The following is a 22,243-nucleotide window of genomic DNA, read 5'->3' on the forward strand; positions in this document are numbered from 1 at the left end:
ACTCAGAGGAGCCTGAACACCTTACACCATCACTGGTGGGACGGAAGAGCAAAAGGACATTCCCTCTCCTACATCCTCCTGTTCAAATCAGAAATTGTTAACAAGCTAGTCAAACAGCAGAAGTTGTTCATTTCTCAAAATAACACAATATCAGTTAACACAGAGGATCCCACAGTGGTGGGTGGTTGGTTGGTTGGGGTTTTTTTGCCACAGGGCACCTACCAGCCTTTCAATGTGCTGTTTAATAATGACACTATTTCCAAGCGCCATTCCACACTATTCCTCTGAATGCATCAGCGGTGGACAGGATCCCAGCCACCTCCCATAAACTACCTCCACAACTGTACTGAAAGGACTTCACTTCTACTCACAGTTAAAAAAGCATTTTTAATATTAACACACAAGTACACGACCTTTGGAAATAAAGCTGTGTGATTTGTTTACTGAAATACGGCTGTGATAATAAACAGTGATGATTTGTTTGTTTTCAGAAAAAATTGTTGGTGGATTTGGATGAAAACTAGAACACAAAACCAGAAGTTACTTCCTGATGGAGAGTTAACGCTTCTGTCCCATTCCCCACTCCCACCCCCCCCCCCCCTACTATATCAGCTCTGTCCTTAGGCAAATTAAACACATCCTAAATTGCACAGCAACACAGAGATGGGGACGTGGGCAGAAGGAGCTTAAGAAGAGCCAGCAGCCAAACCTGGGCTTGGCTCCATCAGTGCCAAAGCCTATCTGATAGTGGCCAGGACTGTGTTGAGTGTGTGAATGTGTATGTGAATGGCACACGCTGCTGGCTGCTTGCAACACACTCTGCATTGATCGTCCCAGAGTCAAAAAGGTGGAGTTTGGGAGGGAGGACAAGGCTATCCTCACCCCTCCACTCACAGCCCTGGATGGGGACGAGGAGAAGACTGAGCTTGTGTGAGGGACCGGAGGAAGGATTTCAGTTGCACGGCTCTTGGTGGGATTAATCGCTGAGTTCGTGAGATTAAGGGTGTAATTTTCAGAAGACAAAGTGTTGTCTGGCATCAGATGGCAGCACTGAGAACTGGTCTGAAGGACAAATTCCTGTCTGACCTGTGTGTCTTAGAAGTGGTACGTGGGATAGAAAGAAAAAATTCTGTATTTTTTGTTGTTGCAACATAAATCCCTCTGTTACAACTGTAAATCCCTCGCTTTCCAGCAGCAGAGTGTGGCTGGGTCTAAGGAATTAAATGGGCCCCCTTGACTGGACACCTACCAGTATCTCTCCCTCCTTCCTCCTCTGCAGCTCATAGTCCCCTGAAGGCTCTCAGAAGTAGAGATGCTGCCTTCCTCCCAGGAGACCCTCATGCTCATGGGTTGTGCCTTCAGCCTGCCTTTTTTCTCCCACAAATTGTCTTTTAACTCTATCCACCTGCTACCCCCAGATAGTTCTTCCTCACTGACCAGGTTTTTTCCTGCCAGAAGCACCCCAAGATCTCCTTCAGGGAATGATGATGGACCCGTGCTGCTTGGAACAGCCATTCTGGGGTCATATTTTACCTAGAGCCCCCTCTCCTCTTGGCCTGCAAGTACATAGCCTGGGAGCCATTCAAAATTAGTGGTTGGGCTGATGAATTTCTGCCTTAATATCTCATTTTCCCAAAGGCAGCAGCCTGAAGTCTGTAAAATATATTCCGACAGACCCATGGAAAGCAGAACAAATTACTCTGCCTCCAACAGTGGCACAAGCCACAATGTCATAAGGATGAACCCAGTGTTGAGGCTGGGACTTGGGGAAACTTGTTTCAGACTTAGGAAAAACACTTTATTATTTAAAAAGAGGGTGGTGATGTTACTTTTCTTTTTTTTTCTTTTTAAATTTTCCCTTATTAAGGCTGAAGTACTTTCAGGTGGGCCTTCACCCTCACTTGATCTATAGGTCCCCTTGAGTACACCTGGATGAAGTAATAAATAAAGGTCCGTCCTTAATAGCTTTTAGTCCGAAGAGTCAATGCACCTTACTTTGAAAGATACAATGAAAGAGGCCATGGTACATTGAAAGGTACGTTGACAGAGGTCATGGAAGTTCACTCTTCATTTTCAATGAAAGCTATTTAAAAGATCCGATGTTGGACCCTTTCAGCTGATGCTTGGATTAACCGAGTTCATTAAGAAATATTTAACCAACCCATTTGCACTGATAAATCAAATATCCTTCTTGCCAAGTCCTTGTGAAATAGCGGACAGGCTTTGCAATGTGTCTGCTCAGTTCTTACTTGTACTTTGTCGTGCTTCCAGTGGCTGTATCATCTGAGCTGTAGAGTACTGGCAGAATGTATTGTACTGTACTACGTGTGGATCACTTTTGCCTTAGCGCTACTGGGAGGCTTACTTCAGTTGACTCTATTTGAAACTCACATAGGAAGAAGGCAGGGATACTTACTCAGATTTTAAAATTTTTTTTTTATTGACAATTTTTCTTTGAAATGCCAAATTTCACACCTCTCAGGTGGGAAAAATAAATCATAGTTGATGTTCTGCTTTTTCACTATTCCAAATGACTTTAAGGCAAAGGTTAGGGGTTATATTTCGTGTTTATGAGAGAAAATGCATTAGGCACCATCCTTTCCAGAGGAGGTGATGTCTGCAGAAGATGATGGCTAAGGCAAGGGGATGAGCCACCTTCCACACTTAAGGGAGGCAGGGATCAAAGCTGCAGCAGAATAGTCTTTACAAGAGCCTTGTTCCCTCAGTGGTCCCACATGTGAAACCTGTAGTGGGGGAAGACTGGAAGAGCTTGTTACAGGCTTTGGCTGTGGGATGGGGCAAGACAATTAAGACCTGACTCTGGAAAGGTGCCACAGAAGAGAATGGTCCCTGTGGGCTCTGAGCCAATCACTGTCAAACATTAAATGAAACTCAAACACAATGATTAGCTTAGAAAAATCTCACTCCAGCATGAAGCAAACACGCATTTTGCTTTAATCGAGTGAACTCTGTCTTTGGTTCATTGAAAAGTTCATCTTCTAAGCCATTGGTGTTTGTGTCCTGCCAGGAAAGCACTGTCTGTTCATCTGCTTGTGAGATCAGGCAAGTTCTTGTTCCTTGTGGGATGCAGATCATGAAAGGTCAAGCTGTGTCAGTTCACCAGAGCATTTCATGGCTGGTTTCCACTGTGAGGAGTGGAAGAGGTCATCCAGAAGCTCCACCTTGACCCTGCAAATTCTCCTTTCCTTGTGTCACCATGTGGCTGGTGTAGGCCCTCACAGAGGGAATGACTTGAGACCTTCGGCCAAGGCAACCACTCGTCCTCCCTGTCTCATCTGTCTCTGCCCTCATACCCTTGTCCTTGTACTCACTAGTTAGGCAATGACTTCTACTGAGAAAGGTTCCTCCCAGGCAGTACCTTCCAGCCTGTCCTGGGCTCTCTGCACTTCTCTCCGACTTGTAATATATTAAACTCACTTCCCTCACTTTCTTCTATTTTCTTACCCAATTCTTCTTTCTAAAGTTATTCTACATTATTTATGTATTAATGTTATTTGATGGTTGGACTAGATGATCTGAAAGTTGCCTTCTGACCTAGGCAATTCTATGATTCTCCGTTCCCTTAGGTACCATTTAGAGTCGGGAAAGGTGATTTACACTTTTACTGCACTTCTTTTTTTGGCATGGTTAGGAGAAAAGCTTGACTGACAGATACTAACACCTGTAAACCTGAAGTTAAAATGCTGCTGGTTTCTGGAATTTTTTTGCATTAAAAAATGGAAGTTGCTGAATGCCTCTAGTTAAGACCTGAGTTTCAGCAGGTCTATGTTCAGGTCCTCTTTGTACTGCAGGTTCCTGGCTCAGCCTTTGGAAAGGCAGGGTGGGCACTCTGCCCTGTGGTGATGATGTCACAGTTGGGGACATCTGATAAAGTTGCCCCTTCACATCTTTATCCCCAGGACACGGACCTTTCAGATGACCTGCTGTACACCATGGTGGTCCTGCAGCTGGTTCGGGAGGAGGTCCATTGCCCATGGAGCCAGCTGGGAGCCGCAATCTCAGGAGCCCCACTAAGCTCAGCCATCATCTTTGCAATTTGGCAGCCTTCACTTCTGTGCCTCTCTTTGTCATATATAGCACTGGGACACACTTTTCCCAATTCCTGACTTTTTTCTGCCTGGCACGAGGAAGGGTCTGTCCTTTCTTAATGCTGACCATGGTCTAGAGCTAAGCATCTTGGCTTTATTTTAAAATGATGGGTTGTAGCAATAACATAATGATGTGTTGTTGGTGGGGTCACAGCACAGATCACAGGAAGGCTGTTATCAGCTTAATTTCCTTGCCCTTTTGGAGACTAAACAGGCAATTTGCTACGTGTTGCAAATGACTGATGAACTTCATTGGCTTCATCCTTTTCTGCTGAGTTATGTTTTGGGTTCAGTGAGTTCATACACAAATATTTAACCATGTTTTTTTGAGCTAGCTGGTCAAATGTCATTTCTGTGATCTGAAAACTAATGAAGTGACTTGTATCTTTCTCTCGTACTAGTGTAGTGTGTTACAAATATGGGTGTTGCATAAATTGTTGGATGTTGAAGTTATCACTGAACCTTAATACATGCTGATCATGGCAGATCCTGCGTCAAATTGCTCTCAGAAATAAGGCAGAGATTGATATTGTGGTTATTTACAAGGCACTAAGGAAAGTCCTATCTGAAAGTAGTAAAAGTTCAGTAGTTGAGATGTTGTCATTCACAGCAGAACAGGTAAAATGATTTCCGCAGTCTGCTCTGCTAATCTGCGCCATGAAAAAGTTCAGTGTAATGTCACAGTGTAATGTAAGGTTATAAAAGTCTGAGGATGGATGTCCTGACTCATGACAACTGTCGAGCCAGCCCAGAATCCTGCCCAACTGTGGCTTAAAAATGAGTTCCTAAGGAACAGCATAAAAGCACGGCAACAAGAGAATGCTTTTGGACTGCTCCAGCCTGCAGTGATTCCCGAGACATCAGTGGTATCTTTGTGTTTGAGTACCCTCAATGCATTTTGCTCCCATTTGTCCGGTTACTTTTTTTGGACCCATACATCTCTCAAAATGGTGTTTCTGCAGCTCAAGGGCACGGTGTGTGAAGAACCACCTCCCTTTGCCTGGTTAAAACCTGCTAGTCGCTATTTTAGTGTTCTATAGCTCTATACAGGAAGAGAATACGACCAGTCACTCCCTTCTTACCTCCTCCAAACCCTTCACGGTTTCACAGATCCCTGCTATACACACTAATATATATGATACGTATATGAGCCCTCCCCTGGGGCTCAAGGGCTGTCCTCTTCAGAAGCTGGATCTGGTTTCAGTTTGTCTGTGGTATGTAATTGTGAAGGGTTACCCTTAAAAGCTGTTCTTAGAAACTCTCATACCCACCACACTCTCCACGATTAGCCAGAAGGTATATATTCTGATGTTGTAAGTGTTTATAGCCAGATGGCTTCCTTTGCTGGGCAGTATTTCTGAACATTGAACAAATATTGAAAATATTTGTTATTATTGCAACAAAGCAATAAATATTGTTGCTTTTATTTGTGTCTGGAAGCCCAGGGAATAGACACTGTCTAATAGCCTGCACCCAGCTTTCCACTGTGGAAGCTCTGGATCCCTCTCCAGCAGGAGAGACTTGAAATAATGAAAGTGAGAAAAACTCTTGGGCCAAGATAAAGACAGTTAAGGAAAAGGAAGGGCAAAAAAAATAATGAACAAGTGATGCAAAGACTCTCCAGCTCCCACCAGAAGACTGGTAACCAGACAGGCTACATCGGAAAGACAATTCCCCAGATTTTATTGCTAAGCAGGACGCTAGATGACGTGTACTATCTCTTTGGTCAGTTTGGGTCCTCTCTCAACCTCTTGCCTGCCCCTAGCCTGCTCCCTGGATTTGGGTAAAAATGAGCAATCGAGAAGGCCTTGATGCTGTGCAAGAACTCGTCAGCAACAGCTAAAACACTGGTGTGTTATCAACACTGTTTTGATCACAAATCTGAGACACAGTGCTTTACTGGCTGCTGTGAAGAAACCGGATCCAGTACACCCTTGTAGGCTGTGAATACACTTGAAGGGGCTGTTTTGGGGGATAAGAAGTTGGGTTTTAATCCACAGACCCAATCTGGAGGAGAACAGGAGCAAGTGAATTCAGCAGTAAGTGCAGGTCCCAGCTGAAAGGCTATGAACTAACCGAGGATGGGATCCCAGGAGGCAGCCCGTACATGCCAGTAGGAAGGTCAACCAAAGCAACAGCCTCCAGAAGACATTCAGAGGAAGGCCTGGGTTTTGCAAGATAGGTTCATACAGTGGCATCCGACCCAGTCAATCTGAGCTCAAATTCACAGGAGGGGACAGAGAATGGTGCTATTTCATAAGACCAGAGGCCCCAGCATCTGCTTTTTTTTTTTCTTCCATTGGGAAGAAAACAGAGTCTTTCAGGTGTATCTTGTGAATGAGAACTGCCTCAGGATAGGCCCTTCATACTCAAATAAGCCTTTCATACCCAAATAAGCCTTTCATACTCACGTAATTCCTGTCTTTCTGTCATCAGAAGTGACCCAAGACCTTTGGCAGTTAAATCTCTTTCCAGTGAAACTCCTGGATCCCTCCAAGCAGTTCTGGCTTCATCCCAACACCATTTTGAAATCCTTCAGGGGTTATGCAAGTGATTAGAGAAATAATTAAAAAAGTCACGTCCAGATGCGGGAGTGATGCTGCGAGCAAATCCCTGCTTTTCCAGCGCATTAGGCTTCACAGCAGTTGTTCATCCTCAGGGCTGCCAGTAGAGGAACACAAGGCACCTTATCTGCAAAAGTAAAGGAAACAAAAATGCAAACAACTTCTGTTTTTCCTCGACAGCAATAAAACTGAGTGTTCTCAGCAATATCATCAACCCTCCAGACACGGCCTAGAAGGCTCCTCTCAATTTCATTCATCTGCCCACTTCTGGTTTTAAATACCCTTGGTGTGCAGTACTCAGAGCAGTGCCCGATGTAACAGAATGTGCAGAATTTGTTGCTGATAAAGACCATCATTGGGACCGGGAGAGATGCGCAGGGAATCGGCATCACCTGCCTCAAATCAGATCCCTTGCAGCCAGACACGTAAATCTGTTTAAATCTCCTGAGGCTCCCTTCGTAGTCAAGGGACACAAATAAATTTCTTCAGTGAATGACTCGTTTCCCACTAAAACAGGCAAAAAGGAATAGTCAGATGCCCTGTTCCCTGGAAGTACCAGTGTTTCTCCCCTAACAGGGGAGATGAGCTGATTTGTACACCTACCTTCTTAATATCTAAATTTAGGTGGGAAATGTTTATTTCCTCGCTGCTGTAGAATCTGCCAGTCCTTGGCTAATTGGGCTAAAGGAAAAAATCTGCCCACCCTTTAAATGCCCTTTTGACAACTCAGTAGAAAACAAAGTCTGCTGTTCACAGTATATCCGGGTATTTTTGTACACATGAAAGTGCAGATGTGAGCACTCAAGAACTGACGGAACCAATGTGGACCCAAGGTCTAAGCCAATGAGTTGATGCAGGAAATAAAACACCTTTCAAAGCCCATTACCATTACCTGAAAGAAAAATAAAAGACTTATATATATATATAAACACAGGATATATATAAGAATATATAATTTTTAACACTTTCTTCCAGTTTGACACCACCTAAGAGGTCATTATCATTTTGGGTCTGCATCTCAAAAGATGTAATGGGACAGGCTGAGTGTTGGCAGGTGGCAGAGCCTCTTTTGTTGGCTTAGAGGAACTGAAATGGTCCCTAATGTTGTTGGGTGGGATCCGTCTCATCTGACATTAGCGGTCTGGAACTCCGGATGAGCTCCCTCCCTAGTGTGTAGAGGGAAATACGTGCTGTCTTAGGACACTGACCCACTCCGTTCTTCTTGCCAGCACTGTCCACCGCATTGTCTTTGAGCACCAGTTCTATGGATAGGAAATCTCTGACCTTTGTTAATCAGTGGTAGACATGAAAATACTATCCTTTGGCACTGATTCTCATTCAGAGTGAGTTTAAGAGGAATTTCATGTCTCTTATTACACTGAGATTTCCTTTAGTGATAAAACCAATTGTTTTTTTATCCCAGTAATATTCCCATTACCTTCCTTGAGCTGTAGTTGTTAGCAGCTTCCAGTCTCTGCACCCCACATTCTCTCCCATTGTTTATTTGTTTCCCTACTGAGGCTTCACTGGGTCTGAGTTAACATTGCTTTAGGACTATTATATGACTCACAAAAGTCAAGTTTAGTAACATTCCTTAACCACCAAAAAATAACTCATGCTCTTGACACTTAAGTACTATCAGAAAATACATATAATTTTGCACCTAATAAATTCCTTTTTCTTACCTTGTACCTACTTCACTGGTTTATGCACTACAGTTTTCCTGAAACCTGAGCTATGCTATTTAGTAATTATGTGTGTAGTTTAGGAAAGGTGTACCTGTTATTCAGACTCCTTCCCATACCTACTTAGTTTTAAGAATCATAGAATGGTTTGGGTTGGAAGGGACCTTAAAGAACATCGAGTTCCAAACCCCCTGCCATGGGCAGGGACACCTCCCACCAGACCAGGTTGCTCAAAGCCCCATCCAGCCTGGACTTGAACCCCTCCAGGGATGGGGCAGCCACAGCTTCTCTGGGCAACCTGTTCCAGTGTCTCACCACCCTCACAGGAAAGAATTTCTTCCTAAGACCTCAACTAAATCTCCCTTCTTTCAGTTTAAAACCGGTCCCCTTCATCCTATGGCTCCACTCCCTGATGAAGAGTCCCTCCCCATCTCTCCTGTAGCCCCTTTAGGGACTGAAATTTCATTTAGGTACTGTATTTCATTTTAGATTTTACATTGTATTAAATATTCAATATTAATTAAACCAATCATTCTGTTAAGCTCTGTTCACCTTCTATGGATTCTCAACCAGTTTCTAGAAATATCAGAAAGGGCACTGCAGGTTGCTGGAGGGATTTGTGGTTTGGGTATTCCTCAAAACCTGCATGTGTGACTCGGGTACAATTACATAATTTCATTCCAGAAACGGAGGTGAAATGACCAGGAAGAACTTGGAGTGCTGCCCGTTTTCAACCACAACACCTCCTGACACTGTGCTCAGCTACTAGAGGGGTTGGCAGATGTCAATCTATGCATGAGAGCAATCAGCAAGAGTTTAAGCATATACATAGCTACTAGGCCGCAAATATTTCTGCATTTTGAGTTTGTTTGACAGCATTTGACCTACATAAATGATTACATAAAGGAACACAATCTGGAGAGGAAAAAAATCAGTACGCAAACAAGGAGTTCATCCTAGTTTGTTCATTCTTATCTTGAGCAGATTAATAAGTAACCTCATATCTCAGTAGGATTAGGGAGGCACTATTGGCTCATTTCATCCATGTGCTTTGCTATCACAGCATATAAATAAGCATGGATTTACAGGTCCAACATCAGGCTCTTCCGACATTTGCCTTCTCTTCCTCAGCCCAACATGGAGCTTCTGGGAACGACCACTATTTTCTTGCTGATCTGCATCTCGTGCCTTCTTCTCGCTGCCACCTGGAGAAGCACATCACAAAAAGGGAAGCAGCCTCCTGGCCCCATCACACTCCCCCTTGTTGGAAACATATTGCAGCTGAACCCGTGGAACTTGCCTGAAAGCTTGAAGAAGGTAAGAGACTATCTCCTTCTTCCCTATGTCTTCTCCACCACATATGAAACAAAGTACGGTCCAGACTGTCTCAGCTTAATTAATGAGCTTAATTTGCATTGACCAAATGTCAGATTCAAGCAGAAACAAAAGGTTTCCCAGAAAGACATGTTTCTGAAGTCTATATATTGCAATAATCTATATATCTAGGTATATATATTGCAAATCTAAGTCTATATATTTGCAATAATCAATACTAATGATGAGTCCTGTGCTGACCTGACGGCAGTACTGCAATTTGCAGTAGATTTGCAATCAAGGCGCTGATGTTATTACAATATTCACTATACTTCTCCTGTACCCAGCTCCTCACCACACTGGCAGCACGGCCTGGCACTTTATTAGGAAGGACCCTGCTCCATTTTGCTGCCTCTGCTCCCTAACAGACAGGTTGGATCTCCTGGGTGTGGAAGAAATGAGTGAAAGGGTTGAAACAAAAAAATTTGGATGTGGACTGTGTTGTCTGTTCCCTCTCCTGGCTGATGTCATAGAATCATATCATAGAATCATAGAATGCTTTGGGTTGGAAGGGAGCTCAATGATCATCCAGTTCCAACCCCCTGCCATGGGCAGGGACACCTCCCACCAGACCAGGTTGCTCAAAGCCCCGTCCAGCCTGGCCTTGAACACCTCCAGGGATGGGGCAGCCACAGCTTCTCCAGGCGACCTGTTCCAGTGTCTCACCACCCTCACAGGAAAGAATTTCTTCCTAAGATCTAATCTAAAGCTCTCCTTTTTCAGTTTAAAACTGTTACCCCTCATCCTACTACTCCACTCCCTGATCAAGAGTCCCTCCACATCTCTCCTGTAGCCCCTTTAGGGACTGGAAGGGGCTCTAAGGTCTCCCCGGAGCCTTCTCTTCTCCAGGCTGAACAACCCCAACTCTCTCAGCTTGTCCTCACAGCAGAGGAGCTCCAGCCCTCTGAGCATCTTCTTGGCCCTCCTCTGGACCTGTTCCAACAGGTCCATGTCATGCATCTGTCAAACAGAACCCGTGTGTTGCAAGGCCTGGGAGGGGACAGGTGAAGGGAGTTCAGCTGGTGTGCCCAGTCGTTAGGGGATGGCAGATGGATGGGAAGAGGGGCTGTCACTGGGTTCTTCGGAGCAAAATTGTGGTGATGGCTGACATCATCGAATGTACCGTCAGAGGCACACATACCCATATGAGCTCCTTTTTGCCTCGGCGCTTGTGAATATTGAGAATCACGAGCAAACTCAGGCATCCTGCTTTGTTTCAGAGCACTGGGTGATCTGGTTTCCCACCATAAAATGCCTGGGTGATGTCTAGATTGCTTTTAAAAAGGGAACATGAGAAGTGTTCCAGGTCAGACCAAGTAGCCCAGGAATCTTTCTGCAATTGTAGCCGAAAGAAGGTGCTTGGGAAAGAGTACATGACTAGTGCAAGGACGCAATGATTCTCCGCTGATATACTCATCCAGTTTCCAGAGCTCTGTGGCCCAGGAGATTTTAGAAACAACTGTGGTATGTTTGTGCTCAAAAGCCCCTTAGGCACCAGCTTACACAAGTGTATATAATCACTTTTTGAGCCCATGTAAACTATTATCCACTGTGCCCTGTAGAAAGGCATTCCAGAATGTTTTTCTAGCCCTATGAAGAACTATTTTCTTATCTGGGATTTGGACTTGACACCTCACCATTTCTATTCCTGCCTCCTATTTCTCGTACAATTCCCTCTTCCCCTGGGCTGTAATTCGCAGTTGAAAGTTCTCTGCGCTGCTGCTAATCGTCGCCACCTCTCAGCGATGCTGGGACAACGGCACGTCCCCCCTCAGGCCCCTTCGCTACAAACTTCTTTTCACCTGAGTAACGTGCAGACGTGGTGCTCTTTGTGTTCCTCTTCCCTACAGCTCAGCGAGAAGTACGGTCCTGTCTTCACAATATATTTAGGCCCACAAAAGGTTGTGGTGCTGCATGGGTATGATGCTGTGAAAGAAGCTCTGATTGACCAGGCAGATGACTTCAGCGGAAGAGGGAATCTACCACTGCTTAAAAAACTCTTCCAAGGCACAGGTATGTCCCCAGTAACGTTAGCATCCCCAGCTGATGCTTTCAGTTCTTCAGCTGAGAGGGCAATGGAGGAGGGAATAGTGGATTTAATTTACTACTTTCATGCATACAAATTAGCAATAAAAAACTAAAAGCCCAACTCATTACTTGGACCCTTGAGTAAACCAGACCCCTGGAGAACAGTTTAATGTCCCAGGTTGGCTTCACTAACTGCCTTTCTATTTTCAGTGTGCTTCAACTTCTGGCCAAAGTTTTGTTCATTAAATGTGCCTCTAAGACCTTACGTTCATTCTCCCATGTCTGGAAATATTTACAATACACATACAGCTAAGGAACCAGCGAAAGGGAAGTCCACAGCACAACAAAGACAAGATTACAGGCTGTCCCAGGAAGGGCCACATTCAAGACTGAGTTTGTTCACCAGGGAATTTCTCAGTACGGCATTTATCTGGGTAAATAGTACCTATGCCATGGTACTGTAGTGCACTATCATTGGATTGTCAACAATGATACACCATGTGAAGGTGCGCAGCAGAACATTTGAGCAGTTGTCTCAGTGCAAAGGCCATCAGCTTGTGGGCAAGATCAAGTCAGTACCAGTGTTACATTCTTATTTACATCCTAGTTTTTCTAAATCTGGGAATAAATTTGGTTTTACTCAAAGTGCTGTGACAGATGGATCAGATTTGTCACTTCCAGAATTGCAGAGAGGTTACATTTTTGGGCAAATTGCAATTGCAGTAGAACTCCACAGAAAGGTGTGTTTGCATGTTGAGTACTTACTGTGTAGCTCCCATTCAGGGGAAAAAAGAAATCTGTTTCCTCATGGAGGTCCCTTTTTCCTTCCTCTGTCAGGCATCGTGACCAGCAATGGGGAGACCTGGAAGCAGCTCCGACGATTTACACTCACCACCCTGCGGGATTTTGGGATGGGGAAGAAGAGCATTGAGGAGCGAATCCAGGAGGAAGCTCATTTTCTGGTGGAGAGGATCAGGAGCATGCATGGTAGGACATGGACTTTGTGCCTGCTGGGACACCCTGGGTGTCTGCAATGATAGGGGCTGCTTCACCAAATCTATGACCCACGAAGTGGGCATGTAGCTGCTGTTCCTGCTCCCTGCTCCTATAGGCAAAGTTCTCACCTCTGGGAGTGAGTCAGGCAAAGGCACTGTGACAGTACGGAGGGATAAATGTAGGAGGCTGGGGCTGGAAAGCATCCTGTAACCTCTGCTGCTTGAGGAACAATATGGGAAGTGGCAAAGGGAATGGCTTGGCCCCAAAGCCGCGGGTTTGATGGAATTCAGCCATGGAGACAGGGCTGGGCACCGCCAGGTAACCAAGAAACATGCACTTCCTTGCCTCATCTCCTGCAGCTCTAAGTAAATGGATCCTGAAGAAGTGGGTGATCAGAGAACCCATTTATGGATAAGGATATTTCAGTTTGGGTCCAGTTTGTCTGAATACTAGATAGTATCTCCCAGTATTGGTGGGGGTGTGCAATAGGAACAGGGACTATAAGCTGCTTTTGAGGGCAGAGCATAACATAATCCCCCTTGGTTTCAACCTATAAATGCCTTTTCTGGTAATATATAAGACAATGTTACTTCTAAGTACTTCCCCTGAGCGTGGCACAGTATCAGCCTGTACCACAGGCTTCCTTTCCACAGCCAGGCTTCAATGTGTGCTTATTCTGGAAGGGGGGAAAAGCAGATCACAGAATCACAGAATCACAAAATGATACGGGATTGGAAGGGACCCCTGGAGATCATCCAGTCCAACCCCCTGCCAAAGCAGGGTCACCCAGAGCAGGTTGCACAGGAACGTGTCGAGGTGGGTTTAGAATGTCTCCAGAGAAGGAGACTCCACCACCTCTCTGGGCACCCTCTTCCAGGGCTCTGTCACCCTCACAGGAAAGAAGTTCCTCCTCATGTTTAGGTGGAACTTCCCATGTTCCAGTTTGTGCCCGTTCCCTCTTGTCCTGTCCCTGGGCACCACTGAAAAAAGACTGGCCCCATCCTCCTGACACCCACCCTTTAAGTATTTATGGGCGTTGATCAGATCCCCCCTCAGTCTTCTCTTCTCCAGACTAAAAGGACCCAAGTCCCTCAGCCTCTCCTCATAAGAGATGCTCCAGGCTCCTCAGCATCTTTGTAGCCCTTTGCTGTCCCCTCTCCAGCAGTTCCCTGTCCTTCTGGAACTGGGGAGCCCAGAACTGGTCCCAGTGCTCCAGATGGGGCCTCCCCAGGGCAGAGTAGAGGGGGAGAATAACCTCTCTCGATGGATCTAAAAGGAAGCTGAAGCAACTCCATTTCCCGTGAGCCACTAGAAAATTCAGTCTGGCTTCATAGATAAACATTCCTGCTACAAATCAGAGAAAACGCTCTCACCTGCATTGCTCTTATCCTTTCACTAGCACGGGAATACTCTATTTCCTATGCCCAGCTGCAAGCCTCCATCTCTGCCTCACCTTTTACAGCATCTTTTACTGTGGACTAAAAGGCTTTGCAAGCAAGATCTATATATACAACTGAAAAGTATAAAGCCGTTATTTATTCTTAATGCAAATATATGTAGCTAGGACTAGTTATCTACCAGGTTCAGCGTTAACAGACTCACCACCTCTGATGAGACCTCAGTGGCATCAGTCAGGCAGAGAAGGGTTGGTGGTGGTGTTCCTTGGAATAGGCTGATCCTCAGTGCTGCCAAGTTGCCGTTTTCTGACTCCTTGGTTTTCTTTTAGGATTTTATACCTTTTCATGTTGTTGTGTCTTCTCTTGAAACCTTGAGATGCACCCTATAACTGTCTGCAATTACACCTTTTCTTTCTTTCTTGGGTCTAATCTTGCTTTTTTCTCACACTGCCGTTCTCAGACGCTTCTGCAGCTGTGCTATCAAAACTAGACTTCGATCACAGTTACCGGAACCCTTAGGAGAGGGTAATACAACTGAAGTTATGCTAATAGAGTTCATCAACAGGGTGCAATAACCTAAAGACACGGCTCGGGCAAAGTCCTTATGGTTTCGTTGGGTTTTGGTGGGAATCTTTAGGCCATTTGTAATAAACAGTCTTTGAGAGAGACAGGCACGTGTCAGCTGAAGAGGAATCAAGCCACACAGACCAGTGTTCTGCTGAGAACAGGACAAATGAGATACTGAAACCATTCAAGGGAAATTAGTTCCCTTCAAGTAGAGAAGAATATATTGGATCAGCCCTTCAAAGGACTGCAAAACTCTGGGTCTCAAGAGAATGCAAAACTTCCCTGTAGCGTCAGAGGAGGGGACGATGCCTGAAATACCGAAAGCAAGATACCCTTTTCTTTTGTTGTTGCAGAGCAACCCTTTAACCCTGGCAACTTCCTGGTCCATGCTGTTTCCAACATCATCTGCTCCATCGTCTTTGGGGATCGGTTTGACTATCAGGACAAGAAATTTTTAACTTTAATTGAGTTGCTAGATGAAAACAACAGGCTCCAGAACTCTCTACACACACAGGTGTGTACAGTTTTATTTAATTAATAAATTTGTTAATGATTATAATGTTTTATAGAATCATAGAATGGTTTGGGTTGGAAGGGACCTTAAAGATTTTTTTATTAATGACTATTTATTAATGAATATTTATTTCTCATAATATCTTTTATTAAGGAATATTTATTTATTTATTCACATTATTATTTCTTAATTGGAGTGGTTTCTCCTAAATTTGGAGACATTTTTTGAAAGCCAAAAAGGCAGTTAAATAACCAATTCCTGTATTTTTTCCTTACCTTATGGAATTGCCGTTATATGTCCAAAGAAGGATATCATCGCAAAAGTTGCTCATGTGAAGTCTACCCTTGAATGTAGTGAAACCATAAAGTAAAGGACATTAAAATCCTGTTGAATAATAAAGACCTACTGTTCCAAAACAGTTTAATTGCCCCATTTTCATAGTAACATTCAGGGGGACATTTTATTGTATCCACATTAATCAGAATGTGCTTTTACATCATTTTATTTTTACAGCTATACAATTTCTTCCCCACTGTCATGGACCATTTACCCGGGCCTCATCAACAAATGATAAAAAATATTCATAAAGTTGATCAATTCACTTTAGACATCATAGAGGAACACCAGAGAACCCTGGATCCCAGTTGTCCTCGAGATTTTGTTGATGCTTTTCTTAACAAAATGGAACAGGTAATGTAAGAGCAAGAGATTTATTGTATTATAAGAAAACCCCTGCTTGAATCCCAGCTTATTTTCAGTTGTGACAGGGCACTGGGCTTTTGCAAATACAGAGGGGAACTTTCTTTTCTTGGCACATCAAGTTAATTTGATCATCCTCTCCATTTTCTTCACAAGGATTTTTAAATACAGAATTAACTGCACTAGCCAAAGTTAGGAAAGCTGAAGACCAATCTGGTTGATGTAATTCAGTGCTCCTCCCATATTAAAGAAGGTTTATAATATTATTTAGTAAAAGTATCATAAATGCTGGTGTTCTGGAGAGTTAGTGTCGTACTTTTGAAAGGACATTAGATGTGTTTAAGAACATACATTACGGGTACATAGCGCTGAGCTTTGCCATTCACAACCTCCTGCCAAATCTTCCCCCAGGAGAAAGGGAACAGTCACTCCAAATTCACCGTTGAGACCTTGAGCAGATCCACTCTCGACTTGTTCCTGGCAGGAACAGGAACCACCAGCATCACACTGAGACATGGATTTCTGATTCTCCAGAAATACCCAGAGATAGTAGGTAATGTGAAAGGAAATAAATAACTGAAAACTCTTTAATAGGTCACGGGATCAAGTTGGACAATTCTACATGTGGCAATGGTCCCCCCACAAAGGAAACATGTATTTGCAGTGTGGAAATGTGTATTAGAACCATAGAATGATTAGAGTTGGAAGGGACCTCAAAGATCATTGAGTCCCAAGCTCCCAGCCATGGGCAGGGACACCTCCCACTAGACCAGGTTGCTCAAAGCCCTGTCCAGCCTGGCCTTGATTAGTCTTGTATTAGTCTCATTTCTATTCACAGGAAAGAGATATTAGTACTAAATACATTCATATACTCCTGGTGCGCTAAAAGCAAGTTTTGTTGTAAATGTGGGGAGATGCTTAGGTAAAAAAACGGGGGACTTGTCCATTCAACACTTACTTCTTTCCTAACAGAGAAAATTCAGAAGGAGATTGACAGTGTTATTGGCCGAGACCGAAGCCCCTGCATGGCAGATCGGAGCCAGATGCCCTACACAGATGCCGTGGTCCATGAAATCCAGAGATTCATTGACTTCCTTCCGCTTAATGTCCCACGTACTGTGATCAAAGACACCAAGTTCAGAGACTATTTTATCCCTAAGGTCTGTTCACTGTGTCTGAGAAAAGTCATAGTCTTTTTAAAACAATGATGTGTTCTATTCATTCTATTTTTCTTTCTTTTCAAAAATACTGAAATGTGATATAGAATTGGAATAATTTTGTTTGGAAGGGGATTCTGGAAGTTATTTAGTCCAACCCCTTGTATTTGAAAAAAAAAAGGAAAAAGGCTTTTCATCCTCTGTGTGAAGAGTGAGATAGAGCTTTCTATTTTTATCACATAAATGTGAGCAATCAAAGTTCAAAGTTATTTGGAAGCAATATTAAGTACTCTAATCAGACTCACCATCAAAATTCATTAAAAGAACCCCATCTTTTCCATACCAATGGCACCCATTTTTATTCATTAACTGCTCATTTTAAACTGGTTAAACTTTGACTATCCTTCTATTCAACTCTGGGAACTTCTCAATGCCTCTTTGCTTTAGAATGCCTCCATTTTAACTTTCTCCTCTGTTCTCTGTAAATTCAGGACACTATGATATTCCCTATGCTGTCTCCCGTCCTACACGATGGCAAGGAATTTCCAAATCCAGAAAAATTCGACCCAGGACATTTCCTGAATGCAAATGGGACCTTTAAAAAGAGTGACTATTTCATGCCATTTTCTGCAGGTAAGACCTCTTTCTGTTTCAGATCCTAGAATATCCCCTCTGAGAATCTCTTTGAAGATTTTTGAGGATTTTAGTGGATGCATCCCCATGGTCTGTGCAGTGATGTCTGGTGATCTGCTCACAGAATCACAGAATGATATGGGGTTGGAAGGGACCTCTGGAGATCATCCAGTCCAACCCCCTGCCAAAGCAGGGTCACCCAGAGCAGGTTGCACAGGAACATGTCCAGGTGGGTTTGGAATGTCTCCAGAGAAGGAGACCACCACCTCTCTGGGCAGCCTCTTCCAGGGCTCTGTCACCCTCACAGGAAAGAAGTTTCTTCTTATGTTTAGGTGGAACTTCTTATATTCAAGTTTGTGCCGTTACCTCATGTCCTGTCCCTGGGCACCACTGAAAAAAGACTGGCCCCATCCTCCTGACACCCACCCTTCAAGTATTTATGGGCGTTGATCAGATCCCCCCTCAGTCTTCTCTTCTCCAGACTAAAAGGACCCAAGTCCCTCAGCCTCTCCTCATAAGAGATGCTCCAGGCTCCTCAGCATCTTTGTAGCCCTTTGCTGTCCCCTCTCCAGCAGTTCCTTGTCCTTCTGGAACTGGGGAGCCCAGAACTGGACACAGTGCTCCAGATGGGGCCTCACCAGAGCAGAGTAGAGGGGGAGGATAACCTCTCTCGACCTGCTGGCCACACTCTTCCTTATGCACCCCAGGATGCCATTGGCCTTCTTGGCCACAAGGGCACATTGTTGGCTCATGGTCATCCTTGCTCGAGACACTTCTGGGCAGCTCTAACCCTAGTGGACTCGAGTTCAGTTTATTCCCTTTTTTAGCCATCACAAAAGCTCCTCCAATGCATTTTACAAGAAGAGATGTACGAAGTGGGACTAGCCACGCAAATTCTCTCTCTCCAAATTCACCATCAAACTGCAGCAGAACATGAGAAACCGAAGCCTTCAAACCACCTTTGCCCTTTGTACTCTCAGTGTTCTAGATACTTAGCTCCTAGATTAATTCGTTTCCTCAAAATGTTATAGCACTGCCTGTCCATTCTCAGGTGTCTCAACTTCCATGGAACAGGGGTTAAAATAAGTTACCAGCAAAATACTGCACTATCACCTCACTTTTTATTATTTTTCACTTGCAGGAAAACGCATCTGTGCAGGAGAAGGCCTGGCCCGGATGGAGCTATTCATATTTTTTACAGCCATCCTGCAGAACTTTACTTTGAAACCTGTTGTGGATCACAAGGACATTGACATTTCCCCGCTAGTCAGCACTTTGGCAAACATGCCCCGACCTTATGAAGTCTCTTTCATTCCGCGTTAGCCAAGCGAAGGCAGTCACCAGCTCCCACACTCATGAAAACTCTGGTTGAATGACAGCCATTTCCCAGCCTGCTGAGATTGAAACTCTTGGATCATGTGCTAGATACTTCATGGAGAGAAATTCACTTAGAAAATAAAGCTGTACGGTGCTTTTATAATTGCCACAGCCAGCTCTAAACCGAGACAGAGCAGGCAATTGCATAGGGAAGGAGACAGGTCCTTTTGCAAAATTGTATATACAGGCTCTCCTCTGCACCTACCTCTCCTCGCTCAGGTTCCTACCTGGCTCCTGACATCCTGACGGCTCAGGGTCTGTACAGATGCTCATACTCCCGGGTTTCCAGAGACTCTGCTTGAGGTACCTCTCTCCTCTGTATTTTCAGTCTGTTTGTGACCTATTTGTAAAGGGAAGCATAAAACAGTGTGGGGGGAATTCTGTCAGAAGATGATAATCTACTGTATTCTTGCCCCATTACATGTTGCCTTTTGTGGTGGGGAGGGAGTTTATTGATGACTGGGCATACGGGTCCTCTCCTGTGTGATCATAATGAAGGTTTGTGAAATTAAAATTTCAATTGCAAAATAAAGTAGTACACTGAATTGTTGTTTATTTCTGAGATCCCAGAAGAACACCTTTTCGTGAAAAACCTGCCACCACAATGCTTATACTCCCAAATATTTTCCAAGACTTGTATATATCTGCTTGTTGTATTTCGCTCATTTATATGAAATGTATTATGGATGGAAGACTGAGTTGGTCCATCACCCATAAAACTTCTGTTCTCAGTACCAACATGGGAGAAGGCTGGACTGACCCTAGGAGACCTATCAGAACCCCAACTGCCTGTTTTGGCAAAAGAAGACAAGCCAAATAATACTGGGTTTCCGCCCCCCCCCCCCCCCCCCCCCAGTGCCATTTACTAGATGAATGGCAGCTTGTATCTTCCCATTATTTTATGAAGCACGGAAAGATCACTAAAGGAATGTTACAATCAAGCAAAAAAAAAGAAAAAAAAAAAGGGTTTACATGAGTTGCGGAGCACACCTGTACACATGCACGACTGACTTTTCTCAACTTGATGACATTCCCTGCCGTGTATAATTTATAGCGGTTACATTGAAGGCAGAGAGCTGAATTTGTGCTATGTGGAAAAAGACAGCAACTGTAATATTACCACAAAAGCATTAACTATTTATATGAGACAGACAAAACTTCTTTCCTTTAACAAGTATTAATAAGCTTGATGTACCATGAGTTGGTAGCATGGCATTGTAAAGGCAAAAGCCACAAATGCCACAGAATCACAGAACTACGAATGAAAGAAAGATATATGAAAATATTATCCACTTGATCGCCGTAAAGCAAAAAGGATCAACTATTACAAGTCTTCTCACCAGATAAAAAAAAGAAAGCACCCCATGCTTCCTCTTCAGCTGCGCCACAACTAAAATAGGCAAAGCCCTAGAATGGCCCTGGGGCAGCTTCCCTGTTCCAGACATCTTTCCCCCATGCTGGAAAGACACGGAGGCACCCAATGCAAATCAGCAACAGCTTTATTTCCCAGAGACTCCACCGTGACACACAGTGGGGCTTTGAGATTAGAGGACGGTTAATCTGAGTCCTGGAAGCCTCACTTTGTGTCACCTGTGGTACAAATGGATAACCAAGAGCTGCTCACATTTCCTCTGGGTTAACTTAATTTAGCAACAAGTCTTCCTTCTGGAAGACTAAGTATCAGATTTTAAAAAATTAGAATGCTTAATGACTAGGATTTATCTCAGCAACCTTTGTTGACCACTAAACCGTGGTAAGCAGCCCAAAACCGGACACAGCTAACCAATAGTTGCTCTCATTTCTTCTGGGTTAGACTTACTGGTGAGAAAAAATTACTTGCTCCCAACAAACTTGGATGAACTGCTTTAATTTTTAAGTCTATGTGACCTTTTTAAAGGTCAACCTTGTTCTACTGTAATATCAGAAAGCAGGGACAAACACTAACCATTAACAAACCTTGTCACACTTTAATAGCACACTGGTCTTCTGCCTATCGCTGTTGTTCATATGTTTGTCCTCTGATGGGATGCTGCAAATAAAAAAATGTATTTATCTTCAGGCCATTATATACACTTGTGATGAACATCCCATTGAATATGTTTATCATTTCTATTGAACACCAAGTTCCAGGTTAAAAAGTAAACTCCATTCTAGAAGAGTTGTATTTCAGCTGTTGAACATGTTGCAGTTTTCACTAATGAATTAAGAACCCATTTTGAAGACTCCAGACATCTCCACAAAGTTCTGCTCTGAAAGTTGGATGACTTCAGAATAACCTGTTAGAGCAGCGGGGCAGAACTGCGTTGAGGTGCCAGGGGAAAAAATCCTCCTCTGGAACTGAACTCTTTTGTTTCTGCCTAAAGAGCTGTATTGGCAAGGCTGATTCACCCCCTGGTTTGTTTCAGTCCAAGTCCTCGGGAACTGCTTCAAACCAGTTGCATAGACTGCTTGGATGAGATCCCTCACCCCTTGACTCTCATCCATCAACCTGCCCTTTCCTCTGTTCTTTTCCGTGTTCTTCCCTTCAAGCACCCGCTACTTTCTTATTATCTTTTCCACCAGGAAATGCTGCAGAACAGAAGAGAGAGAGATTTAGTCTCCCCCTGTACCTCCTCTAGAACTTCTCATGGGTTCTCCAGGAGAAACGTTTGAGCAGCAACCAAGTTGCACCTCTGCTTTTGGACTATGCATTTTCCCAGTACAATGCTATGTCTCTTCTGTGGTGCTGCTCTCCAAGGATCTGCCATCCTTGCCGTGATTTGGATTCTACCGGTCACAGAGAGGGCCCTCAGCTGGAGAGGGGAATGGTTACTAAGAGACAGAACTGAGAAAAACAGCTGCTAACTCTTGGCCTAATTGGGATGCCACCGTCACTCAATCAGGTGGTCAGTCCCTAAAATTTCCTTCCAATAAAGACTCACTTGTGGGACAAGCTCCTCTTCCCATTTCTGCTTCCTGGAGGTGGGATATTCAACAGTTTGTGAAGGAATTTGCTATTTCTTAGTTTTCTTACCAGAAAACAATGGCAATGCACGGATGGTAGATCCATGCTAGATGGATTTCCACCTTCAGAGTTCTTGGAGGTTTTTGTCTTTGTAGCTTTAAAATAGCATTGTATTTTCTGTAAGTAGGAAAGCATCTTT

General features: G+C 43.9%; 1 protein-coding gene across 4 annotated transcripts; it reads left to right on the forward strand.

Moving 5' to 3' along the window:
* The first annotated feature begins 1,738 nt into the window (after positions 1-1,738).
* On the forward strand, positions 1,739-19,643 carry LOC141469213 (cytochrome P450 2H1-like). Of its 4 annotated transcripts, none has more exons than XM_074154625.1 (9): positions 1,739-1,747; positions 11,634-11,745; positions 12,598-12,747; positions 15,074-15,243; positions 15,748-15,924; positions 16,345-16,486; positions 16,906-17,093; positions 17,582-17,723; positions 18,865-19,643. In XM_074154625.1, the coding sequence occupies exons 1-9, from the start codon at positions 1,739-1,741 to the stop codon at positions 19,044-19,046; spliced, it is 1,272 nt and encodes a 423-aa protein (XP_074010726.1). In that variant the 3' UTR covers positions 19,047-19,643. The 4 variants fall into 4 exon arrangements, with proteins under 4 accessions (XP_074010726.1, XP_074010723.1, XP_074010724.1 ...); XM_074154622.1 differs by lacking the exon at positions 1,739-1,747 and adding an exon at positions 9,496-9,675 and having other exon boundaries at positions 11,583-11,745; XM_074154623.1 differs by lacking the exon at positions 1,739-1,747 and adding an exon at positions 9,496-9,675 and having other exon boundaries at positions 11,583-11,745; positions 15,074-15,234.
* Positions 19,644-22,243: the final 2,600 nt, after the last annotated feature.

This window comes from Numenius arquata, chromosome 10 (genome assembly GCF_964106895.1).
Source record: "Numenius arquata chromosome 10, bNumArq3.hap1.1, whole genome shotgun sequence".
NCBI lineage: Eukaryota > Metazoa > Chordata > Aves > Charadriiformes > Scolopacidae > Numenius > Numenius arquata.